Source organism: Boleophthalmus pectinirostris, unplaced genomic scaffold (assembly GCF_026225935.1).
Source record: "Boleophthalmus pectinirostris isolate CB_2022bp ecotype Guang Dong unplaced genomic scaffold, ASM2622593v1 HiC_scaffold_3, whole genome shotgun sequence".
NCBI classification, from domain to species: Eukaryota; Metazoa; Chordata; class Actinopteri; order Gobiiformes; family Gobiidae; genus Boleophthalmus; species Boleophthalmus pectinirostris.
The window spans coordinates 21,723,964-21,741,309 of NW_026571299.1; the positions used below are offsets into that span (position 1 = coordinate 21,723,964).

General features: G+C 44.4%; 1 protein-coding gene across 2 annotated transcripts; it reads right to left on the bottom strand.

The window, feature by feature from the left end:
• Positions 1-2,682: 2,682 nt before the first annotated feature.
• Positions 2,683-16,419, bottom strand: LOC110165706 (gastrula zinc finger protein XlCGF57.1-like). 2 transcript variants are annotated; one of them, XM_055160936.1, is made up of 6 exons: positions 16,305-16,405; positions 13,159-13,205; positions 11,561-11,681; positions 10,199-10,364; positions 5,719-5,839; positions 2,683-4,531 (listed from the first exon to the last, which is right to left on the bottom strand). In XM_055160936.1, exons 5-6 carry the CDS (start codon positions 5,829-5,831, stop codon positions 3,289-3,291), a joined length of 1,356 nt encoding a protein of 451 aa, XP_055016911.1. In that variant the 5' UTR covers positions 5,832-5,839; positions 10,199-10,364; positions 11,561-11,681; positions 13,159-13,205; positions 16,305-16,405; the 3' UTR covers positions 2,683-3,288. The 2 variants fall into 2 exon arrangements, with proteins under 2 accessions (XP_055016911.1, XP_020786552.2); XM_020930893.2 differs by lacking the exon at positions 13,159-13,205 and having other exon boundaries at positions 16,305-16,419.
• Between the last annotated feature and the right edge of the window lie 927 nt (positions 16,420-17,346).

Here is a 17,346-nt window from a genome sequence, read left to right on the forward strand (position 1 = left end):
TACCATTTGATTATGTAAAATAATTGGGGTAGGATTTTTAAAAAAACTTCATTCTACTCCTTTTGAGCATCAGGTACCAAATATGTACATGTGCATATCCTTTTGTTTGTTTATTTTTGTCAGTATTGTTGATTTTGTTTCACCTTGACCAAACAAACAAAATATAAATAAATAAATGAAACAAAAAAAGGGTCAATGGTCAAAACTAATTTGGCAGTTTTATTAAGTGTTTCTTCAAATCTCTTACAAGGTGACCACATGATATTTTTATAAGAAAATCCAAGTGGAGAATTTGCCTGCATTCAATTTGACTGCATTCTAATCTTTATTTGGTATATTGTTCCAGTCGTTCTGAAATGATCAATGATACATGAGTGTCTCTCATAAACAGTCCAACAGGTGAATTCTCCTTCAAGTGAAGTGTCCTAGTGTCCTAGTTAGGCCCGAACCAGAGGCTGGCGAAGGGCCTATTAGTATCGCAAAGCGATGCTCCGAGTGGCCAAAAAATGAAATGGCGCGATGTGACTCGCCCGTAGTGACCAGGGACCCTCGCCATCACGTAGCAATGCGCCAGAGGTTTCCGAAAATGTATATTTTGTCGGCCAAAAAAAAGCGGAACATTGTTCTCGTATCGGTTGGTTATTCTCCTAACCAACTCACCCATTTTTCACCCACTGAACAATGACGAAAAGTCCTGAAATTTTGCTATCTGGTAAAACTTGTGCTTCTCTAACTTTTGGCTACTTTCATTTTCCAAAAATAAATAAAATGGCTCGTCAGCGCCCCCAAACGACTCAAAAATTCATTAGGGAATACGAATGACACAAAAAAAAAATTGCATGTACAATCATAAAATTTGACACAGAAGTCGATCATGTCAAGACAAGGAAAAAATATTATTACACCAACACCGTGTGCTCCACTAGGGGGCAATAATATTGGCTTAAAGTTTGCTAAGCTTTTACAAACTCCTCCGAGGGCGTTCACCCAAACGAGCTCAAATTTGGTCCACATTATCTCAAGACGCGGAACATCAAAAGTTATCCACATTTTTCACACACGTCTTAAGGTCTCTGAGCAGTGAAGCAACAAAAAATGCACACAATTTTGGAGATTTACAAATTGCTCCCATTTGCTCAAACGAAATCCGATTTCAATGAAATTTGAAACATTTGTTAACCTCTCTGCCCTGAAGCTACTTAATGTGAAAATTATTAATTTGGCGCATTAGCGCCCCCTATAGATTGAAACAAAATTTAATATGGAAGAAAATCATTTGTTCCCAAATAGTTGTTCAAAAGTTTCTGAAATTTAGCACAAAATTCCATTTTGGCATCCTGATCCAAAATTCAGTAACACCCATGTCATATTTTTTATGGCGTTGCCATAGCGATGACATAAACTCTCCATTGGTAAAATCTACAAATTCTGGCACAAACTTTGGCCGATTTCATTCAAATTTTAATCGCGGGTTCACACCCCGATCCTGAACAGATTTATATAAGAAAATCTCAGGTGGGCGCAATAGCACCCCCTAGGGAAATTGCATGGTAGTGCCAAAATTTACTTTGTCGTAGACATATACAATTTGGTACACAGATTCATGACATGGTCTTGATCAAAAAAGTCTAGGACGACCCCATGCCATTTCCCCATCGTGTTGCCATGGTGACAGGCTAAACATCTGACCTCGCCAATAGGACGCCCAACAAAAACTTTGGCATAGCCAAACCAAATTTGGTACACAGATGCATCATGGGAATAGGAACAAAAAAGTATATTACATGGTTGCTAGGCAACCAACAGGAAGTCGGCTATATTGGATTGATCGGGCGACCTGGGGACGAAGGCACAAATTCCTGTCCTCATACTTGAACGAACTCGTCCTTGGGCATTTGACCCAGACTCACCAGAATCATTCTGTATCATCTAGACAAGTGGGACATTAAATTTGTAAAAAGCTTTTTACAAGGTCAAACGGTGTTGCCGTGGCAACAAATTTTGGGCCAATTTCACTCATATTTTAACCGTGGGTTCACACCCCGACCCTGAACAGATTGATGTAAAAAAAATACAAAAATTTGTATGTAAAAATAAGGTTTTATTTGTCACAGATATACAACATTTGGCACCCACATTTGTGACATGGTCTCGATTAAAAAACTCAATGATGCTCACACCCCATTTTCATTGTGCCAAAATTGTATCCTTGCCAATGGGATGTCCTGACACAAACATTGGCGTAGCCAAACCAAATTTGGTATCCAGATGCATCATGGCAATAAGAACATAAATGTAGATTGTGACCACGCCCCTTTATAAACCGGAAGTCCGCCATCTTTGATATTTTCTTTTGCCAAATTTTGAAAATTGCAGGGTTAAATTAAGATTTATAGGGCTAGGGTTGGGGCTATGGTTAGGATTACGATTAGGGTAAGGTTTAAGGTTAGGCTTATTATGGTCAGTGTGAGGTGCGGCATTTGCGGGGCGTGGCGTTTGCGGGGCGCGGCGTTTGCAGGGCACGGCGCAAGCACGCGTGAGGGCCGATCATTGCCGCTTGCGGCTATATTGTCCTATTGTCTTTAAACACAAATCATATAATTTTATTGACAAAACAGAACTCCCCTTAGTGCATTCGTACGGACACAGAAGACATGGTTCTTTCATTCTTGTGACAGTTCTTTTTATTTCACTTAAACACTAGGCCCAGACTGTACAGAGATATATAGCTTCATATTAAGAATAGGAATTTATTAATGCACAAAACAGTGAAATAAAAACACAAGGATCATGTAGAACAGGTTAATATGAACATGTTAAGACCCAAAATGACGAGGCTCACAGCAGCAGGTACAGAGAGAGGAGTCACAATATTCCAATGGAAGTCAGTGGGAGCCAGAGTCAGAGGCACCTCCATGCAAACCTCCTCTCAGGAACACAGTGACTAGTGCGTTAGCTATGTCTGTTTATATATACAGGTGATGATATTAAACAGGGCTGCAACAATCAATCAACTAATTGTGATTATTTTTCATAGTCAAGTCATCACAGTCATATGATTTTATAACTGTAATTGTTACCTGGAACATACAGACTCGAAAAAAGCATACAGAGACCTTTTAATAACAAAAACTGGAAATATTAAATCAAAATGTAAAAAAAGACTCCCCCTAGACTCTTGAGAACACTCGTGAACATGGCAGTAAAGCATCAGTCACGCTCTGAACAGCTCAACAGTTTGTGTTTGAGACCAGGTGTTAGACCAGATGTTTCTGTGAACCCTTTTCTTCATGTGTGAGTTCTTATGTGTCGATCTAGACTACTCTTAAGAGCATAAGCTTTTTGACAGAATGAACAGCTGTAAGGTTTTTCAAATACGTGGATTCGCATGTGTTTATCTAGATGTCCCTTGAATCTAAATGCTTCCTTACAGACTGAACAGCTATAAGGTTTTTCTTTTGTGTGTATTTCCATGTGTTTCCTGAGAGTAGAGTTCTCTGCAAATGTTTTGTTACAGGTTGAACAGCTGTAAGGTTTTTCTCCTGTGTGTGTTCTTTGATGGATTTTAAGGCTACTCTTTTGAGAAAATGTTTTGTTACATGTAGAACAGCTGAAGGGTTTTTCACCTTTATGTGTCATTTCATGTCTGTTAAGATTAGCTTTGTCAGTAAATGTTTTATGACAGGTTGAACAGCTGTAGGGTCTTTCTCCTGTGTGCCTTTTCATGTGTGTCTTTAGACTAGTTTGCTCAGCAAATGCTTTATTACACACTAAACAGCTGTAAGGTCGTTCTCCAGTGTGAGTTCTTTTATGTATTTTTAGATTACACTTTAAAGTAAAGGTTTTTTTACACATTGAACAGCTGTAAGGTCGTTCACCTGTATGAGTTCTTGCATGTCTATCTAGGCTGCTCTTTTGACTAAATGACTTCTTACAGATTGAACAGCTGAATGGTTTTTCTCCTGTGTGTGATCTTGTATGTAGTTTGAGGGTGAGGTATTTTGCAAAACATTTACCACAAGTAGAACAACTGAATGGTTTTTCACCTGAATGTGTCCTCATATGAATAAACAGGTCACGGCCTCTGATAAATCCTTTCTTACAAATAAAACAGCTGTAAGGTCTTTCTCCTGTGTGTGTTTTCATGTGTATCCTGAGAGTAGACTTGTCGGCAAATGTTCTGTCACACATTGAACATCCATAAGGTCTTTCTCCCGTGTGGGTTCTCATGTGTGTATCTAGTGAGCCTTTATGGGAGAATGATTTTTTACAGGTTGGGCAGCTGAATGGTTTTTCTCCTGTGTGTATTCTTCTATGTGCATCTAATGTCGCCTTAAGGGTAAATGTTTTCGTACAGGTTGAACAGCTGTAAGGTTTCACTCCCATGTGGATTCTGATGTGTCTCTGTAAGTGATCTCTTGTTCCAAATCTCCTTCCACAAAAAGGACACTGGTGTTTCTTGCCTTCAGCTCCTTCGGCTGTTTCAGACATGACTCCATTATTCACAGTGGCACTTGACTCTGAGAAACACCTGAAAATCAAAAACACCATTAGCATAATTTCAAACAAGATACAGTAAAGGCAGTATTTAAGTAAAAACAGTGGCGCACCGTGAATCTAGACCCTGGGCCTTCACTAGGACCAATGGCTATCATGAAATCATTTATTTAAAAAAAGTAAATGAAGCAAATCACACATTCACTTACTTATATTTGTTGATTAATAATCATTAGCTACTGTTCAACAACTCTGAGCCTCCATGGGCTCTGAACTCCGGCCCGGCCGCGGGCTCCGTGCTCCGGTTTTCAGAGATGAAAGAGAAAGAACCTTCTGTCAGATGCCTCCGAGGCATCCAAATAGAGGCGTCCAGCGTGTTTTTTGACACTGTGGTCTCGCTTATTTATACTATCAGGGGTATTCGCGAAGGCCAGGGAGATGTCGTGATATGATCTCACCCATAACTCAATGAAATATGATTGGCTAAGACAACTGTCAATCTCAAATTCATCCCCGCATTGACTTGAATTGCAAAGGCCTTCACTACAGCCACCGAAGCCCTGCAGGTGTTTCTTTAGTTCAGCGCTACAGGAGGAGTCACTGATTTACCCAGATACCACTGGAAGAAAAAATTGTGATTGGTCCATTTCCATTTCATTATATTAACTCTTTGTTTCCCAAAAAATATTAGTCCAAGTTTATAACAATGATCTAGAAATTATTACTAGTGTCGTGTTTATTATTCACTGAACAAAAAATATTGAAAAAATATATTAGTAGTACAAAAATTCTTTCAGTATTTTTTTCTTGGGCTGAATACCTTGAAGGCTCTGAGGATTCCCCTCTGGATAAAAATAACTAAATTAGTGAATGACTTAATGTCCTGTGTCTTCATCAAACCCACCAATCCTGTAGGTTAAACATGCACTTCACACGCTCCTGTTCATGTTCAACATTCTGAATGAGTTGTCCTCCTGTCAACGTCTTCCTGACCACATGGAGTTTGTGATGGGGGCGGCTGCCTCTGAGTGGCTGTTTTAGACTGTTATATTATAAATAGTCTAATGTCTTTAACTGTATGTTTATGCTGTTTGTTATCTGACTCTAGACCAGGGCATCAGTGTGAAGAATTGGCTCTCAATCGACTGACAGATTAAATCCAGGCCTCGACATGTGCGTGAGTAAACATGAGTTGGAAAAGTGTAAATGCTTGAGGCCTACACTGGCAGCTGCTCTTCCTCCTGTTTGACGCTGTGTTCCTCTGGCTCCTCTTTAATCTGTGGAGTCTCTGGGATTTCCTGGTTCAGACCTGGACCAGGTCTCAGGAAGAACATCTGGACACCTGCAGGAGAGAACAGACACTACATGTCAAACTGAACATAAAAACGAGCTGGAATCTGTAACGTTATTCACTGTGCAATGTCCATGTCAAATAAATCCATGTATGTTGTGTTGAAGTCCAGTCTGACTCTAGAAATGAGACCACATTAAATAAAGTCATTGATACTTTGCAGTGACATCACTCTGGGGGTGTTCTGCCTGTATTCCCATGGTGAAATGTTCAGCAGTTACCATGGTGACACGATACACACATTAGCAAATAGTGCCAAAAAGATCATCACTAAGGTGTTATGGATTTAAAGAGCACATTTTCAGGAGCCTGTGATCAGTCCGAGCGTTCACGATCCTGTTTATGAGTTTCATTTACGTCAAAAAGGTGAAAGTGACTCACTGAAACCTGTTGCCAGCGAGCTTGTGACTGTCATTTTAAGACACTTGTTTAACCATAAGAGCTTGTCAATGCCTGATCCTGAGGTCCGGGTCTGGTCAGGACTTGGATGGAGACACTGGGAAAATCAGTCACAAAAACTGTTGTTGTGTCCTTAGGCAAGACACTTCACCCGCATTGCCTAGTATGAGAGTGGTGTGTGTGTGTGTGATGATGGTGGTTGGAGGGGCCGATGGCGCAGATTGGCAGCCTCGCTTCAGTCAGGCCAGCTGTGGCTACAGTAGCAGCTCACCACCACTGCGAGTGGAGCGAGTGAACAATGAAATGAAAGTGCTTTGGGTGTGTTGAAAGGCACTATATAAATGCAATTATTAATTAAATAATTAGTTAATTAACAGCTCAAATCAGATTAAAGTTCATCCATCCATTTTCGTCCGCTTATCAGGGGCCGGGTCGCGGGGGCAGCAGCCTAAGCAGGGACTCCCAGACTTCCTTCACCCCAGACACGTCCTCCAGCTCCTCCGGGTGGACCCCGAGGCGTTCCCAGGCCAGCCGAGAGACATAGTCCCTCCAGCGTGTCCTGGGTCTTCCCCGGGGCCTCCTCCCGGTGGGACATGCCCGGAACACCTCCCAAGGGAGGCGCCCAGGGGGCATCCGGAACAGATGCCCGAGCCACCTCAACTGGCTCCTCTCGACGTGGAGGAGCAGCGGCTCTACTCCGAGCTCCTCCCGTGTGACTGAGCTCCTCACCCTATCTCTAAGGGAGCGCCCAGCCACCCTGCGGAGGAAACCCATTTCAAACGCTTGTATCCGCGATCTCGTCCTTTCGGTCACTACCCAGAGCTCATGACCATAGGTGAGAGTAGGAACGAAGACTGACCGGTAAATCGAGAGCTTCGCCTTTCGGCTCAGCTCCCTCTTCACCACTACGGTCCGATACAGCGACCGCATCACTGCCGAAGCTGCACCGATCAGCCTGTCAATCTCACGTTCCGTCCTTCCCTCACTCGTGAACAAGACCCCGAGATACTTGAACTCCTCCACTTGAGGCAAAGACTCCCCACCCACCCGGAGAGGGCAAGCCACCTTTTTCTGGTCGAGAACCATGGCCTCGGACTTAGAAGAGCTGATCTTCATCCCAGCCGCTTCACACTCGGCCTCAAACCGCCCCAGTGCACATTGCAGGTCCTGGTTCGATGAAGCCAACAGGACAACATCATCTGCGAACAGCAGAGATAAGATCCTGTGGTCCCCAAACCGGACCCCCTCCGGCCCCTGACTGCGCCTAGAAATTCTGTCCATAAACACAATGAACAGAACCGGTGACAAAGGGCAGCCCTGGCGGAGTCCAACATGCACCGGGAACAGGTCTGACTTACTGCCGGCAATGCGAACACAGCTCCTGCTTCGGTCATACAGGGACCGGACAGCCCTTAGCAAAGTGCCCCGGACCCCATACTCCCAGAGCACCCCCCACAGAACACCACGAGGGACACGGTCGAATGCCTTCTCCAGATCCACAAAACACATGTGGACTGGTTGGGCAAACTCCCATGAACCCTCGAGCACCCGATAGAGTGTAGAGCTGGTCCAGTGTTCCACGGCCAGGACGAAAACCACACTGCTCCTCCTGGATCCGAGGTTCGACTATCGGCCGGATTCTCCTCTCCAGTACCCTGGCATAGACCTTACTGGGAAGGCTGAGGAGTGTGATCCCCCTATAGTTGGAGCACACCCTCCGGTCCCCCTTCTTATACAGAGGGACCACCACCCCGGTTTGCCAGTCCAGAGCCAAGACAGCCCCACAACATCCAGAGACTTAAGGTACTCAGGACGGATCTCATCCAACCTCGGAGCCTTGCCACCAAGGAGTTTTCCAACCACCTCAGTGACTTCAGCCAGGGTGATGGATGAGTCCGCCTCCGAGTCCCCAGCCTTGGCCTCCTCCTCGGAAGACGTGACGGTGGGATTGAGGAGATCCTCAAAGTATTCCTTCCACCGCCGGACAACGTCCCCAGTCGAGGTCAGCAGCTCTCCCCACGCACTGTAAACAGTGTTGGCGAAGAACTGCTTCCCCCTCTTGAGGCGCCGGACGGTTTGCCAGAATCTCTTTGAGGCCGTCCGATAGTCCTTTTCCATGGCCTCCCCGAACTCCTCCCAGCTCCGAGTTTTTGCCTCCGCAACCGCACGGGCTGCAGCACGCTTGGCCCGCCGGTACCCGTCAGCTGCTTCAGGAGTCCCCCGAGCCAGCAAGGCCTGATAGGACTCCTTCTTCAGCTTGACGGCATCCCTTACTTCCGGTGTCCACCACCGGGTTCGGGGATTGCCGCCGCGACAGGCACCACAGACCTTACGCCCACAGCTCCGAGCAGCCGCATTGACAATAGAGGCCGAGAATGAAGCCCACTCGGACTCCATATCTCCAGCCTCCCCCGGAATCCGGGAGAAGTCCTCCCGGAGGTGCAAGTTGAAAGTCCCTCTGACAGAGGGCTCCGCCAGACGTTCCCAAAGACCTCCCAACAGACCCTCACTACACGCTTGGGCCTGCCAGGTCTTTCCGGCTTCCTCCTCCGCCAGCGAACCCAACTCACAACCCGGTGGTGATCAGTTGACAGCTCAGCCCCTCTCTTCACCCGAGTGTCCAAGACACGCGGCCGGAGATCAGATGACACGACTACAAAGTCGATCATCGACCTCCGGCCTAGGGTGTCCTGGTGCCACGTGCACTTATGGACACCCTTGTGCTCGAACATGGTGTTTGTTATGGACAAACCGTGACTAGCACAGAAGTCCAATAACAAAACACCGCTCGGGTTCAGATCAGGGAGGCCGTTCCTCCCAATCACCCCTCTCCAAGTGTCACTGGGCGTTGAAGTCCCCCAGTCGGTGCACTGTCTAGTACCCCTCCCAAGGACTCCAGGAAGGCCGGGTACTCAGCACTGCTGTTCGGCCCGTAGGCCGACACCACAGTGAGAGACCTGTCCCCGACCCGAAGGGGCAGGGACGCGACCCTCTCGTTCACCGGGGTGAACTCCAACACACAGTGGCTGAGCTGTGGGGCAATGAGCAGGCCCACACCAGCCCGCCGCCGCTCCCCGCGGCCAACGCCAGAGAAATGGAGAGTCCAGCCCCTCTCAAGGAGTTGGGTTCCAGAGCCCAAACTGTGCGTGGAGGTGAGGCCGACTATATCTAGTCGGTAACGCTCAACCTCCTGCACAAGCTCAGGCTCCTTCCTCCCCAGCGAGGTGACATTCCATGTCCCCAGAGCTAGTCTCCATGTCCGGAGATCCGGTCGTCGAGGCCCCCGCCTTCGACTGCCGCCCAGATCTCTCTGCACCAGCCCCATATGGCTCCTCCCGCAGGTGGTGGGCCCACGTGAGGACGGCCCCACGTCGCTCCTTCGGGCTAAGCCCGGCCGGGCCCCGTGGGGGAAGGCCCGGCCACCAGGCGCTCGCTGACGAGCACCCACCCCAGGCCTGGCTCCAGGGTGAGGCCCCGGTGACGCCAATCCGGGCGATGTAACTGGCCTCTGTGTGTAGCTCATCATGTGGGGCTTCTGAACCGTTCTTCGTCTGACCCGTCCCCCCGGACCTGTTTGCCTTGGGTGACCCTACCAGGGGCACGAAGCCCCCGACAACATAGCTCCCGGGATCATTCGGGCACTCAAACCCCTCCACCACGATAAGGTGACGGTTCAAGGAGGGGCAGATTAAAGTATATCTTGAGTAACAGCGTTAAAGACAGAGCAGTGCCTACAGTTAGCATCACACCCCCAGGTAATGTTGATGACCCCACCCCCTTCCCTGAATTAATCATTTAGTCAGATTTAATGAGAAAACTATTATAATATAATTCCTTTAAAAGAAAAATGACTAAATTATTTTAAATGATTAACTATTTTTTACACATCATCATTTGATTCTGTAGGTTTTATGTGGATGTTTAGGGACAATAAGAATAAAGCTGTCTCACGGTCTGAACAGCTGTAAGGTGCTTCTGTTTTCTGATCTGGACTTGGTTGTAGCAGTCTCCATCAGCTGAACAGCTCAATAGACCTCTCCAGTCTTCATCACTGCGAGTGGCAGAAGAGTGCTCCATGTGTAAATGTGCCTCTGAAGCTGTGGACTCTGGGACACACCTGAACATCAAAAACATTATTAGAATTATTAGAATAGTTCCAAATAGTAGAAATGAAAACTTTCATATCATTTCATTGAAGACGAGTGCTTTGGAGGAGAGGGAGCTGCGCATTGTTCATCAATAAAAAAGGTTTTTGCACACCGTCCAACTTCCAAAATGTGAATTTATTTGGACACAAACATCATTGTGTGCACTGGCTTTGGGGACGGCTGCTCAAAGTGCCCCAAGCTACTGCTCTTGCCTTGTCGTGGAGGACACAGGGAGCACTCTCCACGCTCTGTATTATTCTTGGTGAAGAAACCGAGGTCAGAGCAGTGGCGGATGGTCAATATAAGCTTAACTAATAGCTTTTTGTATTGGACTATATGTGTCATATTTTATTTAAAACTGAATGTGTATCTGCGTATTCTTATTTTTGTAATGATAAATGTTGTCAAATGACTTTAACTGATTCATATGTTTGCTCTTTGAGTACGTACGGTCAGAGTGCACTGGAGTTTTATGGAGCAGCACTTACATTTACTTTTACAACATTTGAGCCTTCACAAGGTGAAAAATAATTATTTTGTACTTTAATCCTCATGTCATCTTTGATGTTTAAAATTACATATTCTGTAGGGATATAGGATAGAAATTGTGGGCCAGGGATTTTTACAAAGGCTGACTTCAAAAATAGATTAAGGCAAATAAAAAGGCCATTGTGATCAGGCAAAAGAGTCACAGTTATTAAACTTTCAGATGGAGACATTTTCATTGCATACTGATGTTACAACACTTTAAGATGAAAATTGGTATTTTTTATATGATATGTAGCAGCTCAGTTGGTGCAAAATCATCCATTTAAAATTAGGCTACGTGACTGATATGGATTCAATTAGACCTGTAAATATATTGTGTCTAGACTTGGAGCAAATTGGTGGCTGCTTGCAGCGTTGGCACCAGTTGCTCTGTGCTCTGAGCCACATGCACTGAGAAGCCCCTTGTGTTGAAAATGGTGTTTGTTATGGACAAACTGTGACTGGTTAAAGAGCCTCCTGCATTCAGACAGAGAGGAGGGACCAGGCAAATGTCCTTGTGAAGACTATGCATAAACCCATTAACCCTCTGCTAGACGTGTACAGTGCTCACGAAGCCTCTGTGAGCACTGTACACGTGAGCACATGGGTTGCAAAAATGTAAATGCTTGAGGCCTACACTGGCAGCTGCTCTTCCTCCTGTTTGATGCTCTGTTCCTCTGGCTCCTCTTTAATCTGTGGTGTCTCTGGGATTTCCTGGTTCAGACCAGGACCACAACTCGGGGAGGGCATCTGGACATCTGCAGGAGAGAACAGAAACTACATTATTACAAATCTGACACGAGCCTTACTATATTATATTTTTTTATTTATTAAATGACAGCGCTTTACATCAAGAACCACTCACCCATTCACACACACACATTCACAAACCAGTGTGCACAGACAGTGAGGGCCAAGTGGGCTCAGTGTCTAGATAAAGAGCATAGCAAACGTATTCATCTGTGGGAGTCAACCTGTGGGTCAGCAGATCTGACACAATGTTGATGTCAAGAACGGAACCTTCACATCACTGGAGGAACTCTATCAACTGACACACAGACCCACATGCAGGGTGGGGGGGACAGACAGTGCAAACAGAATAACAGGAAGTGAGCTCCTTCTGACTCTGGCTCCTACTGACTTACATTAGAATATCATCGCCCCTCTCTGTGACCATAACCTGCTCTACATGATCCTGAGGATTTTATTTTTGCTGTTTTAAAAATCCTATTCATAATAAGGAGCCTGGCTCCAAATTCGCCCCTGTAACCACAAGTGTCATGAGTTTCATTTGTCTGGAGCTGTAAGCTGTGGGTGACGTCACACTCTCTGCTGTATACAGACTCTGCTGTCTGTGGTGGGGAGGGACGGTCGGCTCTGATTGACCGTTTGAAGTTTAGGAACAGGGTTATAGTTAAGGTTAGGGTCTGGTTAAGTTTAGGAACAACATTTTGTGAGGAAAATGGGTTAGGTTAGAGTAAGGAAAATGTCCTGGGGTTAACATGTTAGCAGAAGTAACTTTGAAAAAAACAAACTTGTCACCTACAGCCTTACCTCAACTTACAACATAAATAAAACATAAAAACAGTTAAATACAAAAATGTTAAAAACATGTTAAAACAGCAGCCTGTTTATAACAACAGAAGCAAACACATTACCATGGTAACTAGAGCTATGTGATCACTTCCTTCTATCACCGACCAGACTCTCACTAACCAAATGAGAACCGGTGGAAAAAAACATTACAGTTAGCAGCAACTGAAGCTTAGTCATGTAGAATTTAAAAGTAAGACAGTCTTAACCTAAACACAGCAACAACTAGAGGGGGCAGTTAGGAAAAAAACAAAAAACAATTGATAATGGCTGGCTTTGTTGTCGCTCCACACACAAAATATGTTCACCACAAACTCAGGATGATTTATGCAGCCAAATGTTTCCTTTTTGGTCCTTCCTGTGGATCAATCCTGACCATCACCTTCACCTTTCACTATCTTTCAATTCCACTGGGAAGGGACACAGTTTGAACAGAGGTTTGCAGTCACACACATCTGATTCACTTTTGCATTTATGAAGTTTGCAAACTTCTGAAGCCCATTTTACACTGTTAGGATCCAACAACCACACAATTACGATGTCTGAATCCCATAAGTAAAATATGACAATATCAGAACCAGAAACAAAAGTGACAATAGATACATCCCACTGGGAAAACAAACATGGAGGTTTGATGCTCACTTTTTCAGAGGATCCTTCCCAGGATGCATTGCACGATGACTGGAAGTCTGAAATTCGGGATGCATGTATTATTATTATTATTATTATTATTAGGCCCGAGCGCCAGAGGCTGGCGAAGGGCCTAGTAGTATCACATAGCGATGCTTCTAGTGGCCGAAAAATGAAATGGCACGACGTGACTCGCCTGTAGTGACCAGGGACCCTCGCCATGACGTAGCAATGCGCCAGAGGTTTCTGAAAATGCATAGTTTGTTGGCTAAAATAAAGTGGAACATTGTTCTTGTATCAGAATATTATGCTTTCTTCTTCTTTCTTATTATTATTAGGCCCGAGCCCCCACAGGGCGTAGGGCCTATTTCAAATAAAAGTTTGAAAACTTGCTCAGCAGCGATAATCAAATATGACATAACTTATGACCATAAAACTTATCATTTTATTTAAGATCTATTTCTGAAATTGTATAAACTGCAAAGTTAAAAACATAAAAAAACAAAAACAAAACTACATTTAGCTGAATCTTGCATTTTAAATGACCTTATTACCTGGTCCCCGAAGGGTTGACCGGGTTTTGTATTCACCCTGTGTGTGTGTCTGTGTGTCTGTGTGTGAGTGTGTGTCTGTGTGTGTCTGTGTGTGTCTGTGTGTGAGTCTGTGTGTGTGTGTCTGTGTGCTTGTGCGTGTATGTTTGTCCACCCGTGATAATTCCGCCATTTATGGACCGATTGTCACCAAATTTGGTACGTGGGTCAAGCCCCAGTGCTCGATGCCACAAAAAAGTTTGGTGACGATCCGAGGTCATTTGAGGTCACAATTTCTGAACCATCTGCGGCCTAAAATATTCACCCAACCATCACAAAAATTGGCACACACATAACCAGGGCACACTGGATGTTACAGGTTGAAACCGGTCAAGGTCACTTGAAGGTCAAGGTAACCAAGGTCAAATATGCATTTTTGGCCATAACTCCACAAAGGAGCACAAAGCTCAAGCAACGGGAGTGGTCTCAAAATCTCAGTAAAAGTAAACACAGACATTCTCATGTGTGACCAATATAACATGTTGGAGCCTTATTACATGCCTGTACCTCCTGCCACTGTGAGGTGCTATTTGTAATTTATGCAAGTACCTGCCCTATAAAAGGGGAGGAAATTGTGCACACAGGGGTGTTGCACCGTGAAGGTATACAGTCTTTTGAACGTTGTCGTCGTCGTCGTCATCGTCATCGTCATGATCTATCTAGTGCCGAATCTGTGTATTTTTGGATGGCTATAAGGTACGCCAATAAATAATGAGAAACACGGTATTTGGACTCTCTTTTATGGAAGACACGCGCCCGAGACACCACACACGCTGCAGCCATAGCGGACCTTGCACAGCTCAAGTTTTGGCCGCTACATCACACAAATGTTCATGGGCCTGTACAGATACACACATTGCATTGTGGATATTGTGATCATGTAATATGGGCTGAGCTCCTCATAAACTGCTTCTGTGGTGATGAACTGCCCCCACGATGCCTTTGGGGGGGACCAGGTTGCTGTCTCTGTTTGCACTTCTTGGATTTAAAACAACAGCGTTATGGATGTTAGCACATAGCTGCTTAGCCTCCGCGATGTCTATGAAGTCTTAATATTACAAATTTTCTTAAAGGAACAATTAATGGAAAATTGACTTATGGAAATGGAGCAGGCAGTCACTTTTGAGCTCCGTACGTCTATGGCACAAAAACTGTACCCTCCCCCTACTCTGTTTGATGAATGAAGTACAGGGAGAAAAAAACTCAGCGTCGGGGTGTCCACCAGTTACCATGGAAATACAATAGCAAACACTGCATAAGGTGTGAGTGACTAACTGAAAAACTGCTGGCTCAATTAATCGGTGTGGTTGGCTGCTTTTGTAACTGCCTGGCTCACAAACTGAGCAGTTTTTTTAGTTCAATTTTTAACATCTCATCAAGGGATTTTAACCAACCAAGTTCAGCATGTACAGTTCAAAGAACACGAAAAAGGGACTGTCAGATTGTCTTTCCCATATCCACAGAGACTGTGCAAGAGGCTATGGACCTTTGAATAACTACAGGTTTTTTTACACCATGGGACCTTCCCACTTTTCTCTTTCCTCGCTTCCTTCTTCTTGATCCTCGATTCTGCAGGAAATGGGTGAGGAAGTCCCGCCCGCAGAGGAGAGACAGTGAGGAGAGAGGACCTAATCTCCTCACTGAGACCAGTAAAGTTTTATTATTTTGTCTGAAGCCTCCTCATATTTACTCCTTCCTTCTGTGGTTTTCTTTGGGACACCACTTCATATGGCACATTTGACTGACAGCTACAAAATGTAGGATAGAAGGGAGGAATCAAGGAGAAGGAAGCAAGGAAAGAGAATTGAGACGCAGCCCGTATGTGGCAGCAAATATGGCAGAACATCCAGAGAAAGTAAGAGATAAAAAGGCCACGGAGACACACAGTAGAAATACTGCAGCAGCAAATATAATATAGTTGCAAGTATAATGGATGGGGCGTGTTTAACAGCACACATCAGCTCACCTGTACTTCCAGCAAGCCAGTTCTTTCTGGTCAGATTGTGATCAAATAAAGGTCAGATTAAACTCTAACAAAGCCTCAGACAGAGAATACCTGGAGATCCATGATGTAAATGCAGAAAATGTTGATGACATCAAATGCACACGCAGTTCAGAACCAGTGCATAAAAACATTATAGTTAGCAGATACTAAAGGTTAGTCATGTAGAAGGCCAATATAAGTCAGGCTTAACTTGAATACAGCAAAAAACTAGAGGGAGCCGTTAAGTAGAGAACAACCAAAAGCTAACGGCTGGCTAGTAAAATATACGTTGCTATGGCAACAACTACTCGCTCCTGTGGAAAACTAACACAGTGTGTAAAAGGAACGCTGCCAAACCCCGAATAAAGGCGATATAAAACAGTGACTGTGTTATTATTATCTGTACTGTAGTAGTAATAATGTCCATTAACAGTTTCATTTGCTCTAACATTAGCTCTAACAGCTCTGTTCTCCAGGGCATCCGACTGTGCCGCTTTCTCCCGCCCCCGCTCCAACCCAAACCAAATAACCCCCCAATAACCCTCCACACCCTGACCGGACCGAGGCGGGAACATGACACTCACGGTGGAGCTGTGAGCAGCGGCCGTGTCCTCCCGCAGACATTTCACTCACTGTTTTTAGCTTTAGCTCCGAGCTAACCTCATAGAACCACGGCTAACAAGGGCTAACGGGGCTAACAGCTGCTCTGCGCATGCCCCGGAGCGGTGCACGGCGTCACCTGCTGGATCAGGTGTGTTACAGCACAAGAGTGGATCTGACAAGTACCACCAGAACTAAACCAGATCTATAAAAGGACTAAACCAGGTCTATAAAAGGACTAAACCAGGTCTATAAAAGGACTAAACCAGGTCTACAAAAGGACTAAACCAGGTCTGTGAAAAGGCTAAACCAAGTCTAAAACAGGACTACCTGAAATCACTTGTATCACTTCATGACATCACAATGTGAAACTGATAATTTTGAGCTTTGGAGATGTAGACAGGCTAATAAAACAGAAATCCAAATCTGGTTTTGATGAGGTAACAACATTATAACATGGATAAACACTCACAAGAGTCTAGATTCTGCTCAAATTGAAATACTTTGCCATTTGTCCTTTTTTTTAAGTAAAAAAAATAAAAATTAGTTCCTGTTTGGAAATCATGACATCATGTTAGGGTTACCTAGCAACCATGCAGTACACTGTGCCAGAACTCCCCAATATACAAAAAATGTATATTTGACAATAAACAAAAAAACACAAAAAGGCTTGATTTTGTTAAAATCACATTTAAAGTGTAGGAAAAAAAATTTTTCTTGTGTAAAATGTAAATAACATTTGAATAGAATTTCACCCAGTGTGATGGCGTCAATGTGGAACTCTCAAAAAATAGTTCCTATAATACTTCCTACAATTTTCAATGGATTTTTTCACTTTTCTTCACCTACTCCTTCTTAATTTATGTAAAGCTACCATTTATATTTACAACCATTATTATCTCACCAAATTAAATCAAAATTAGAGATAGACACTCATTAAAACCAATCATGTGAAGAGCACTTTAAGTGTTCTTCTATTCTTCCTCAATTTAAAATGACAAAACTTGCATTTTATTAATTTAAGTC

Coding starts and splice junctions, on each gene's coding strand:
- LOC110165706 (XM_020930893.2), bottom strand. CDS start 5,831: ATGTTCTTCCTGAGACCTGGTCCAGGTCTGAACCAGGAAATCCCAGAG. Junction 4,532..5,718: donor GAGGAAGAGCAGCTGCCAGT/GTAGGCCTCAAG, acceptor TTTGATTTTCAG/GTGTTTCTCAGAGTCAAGTG.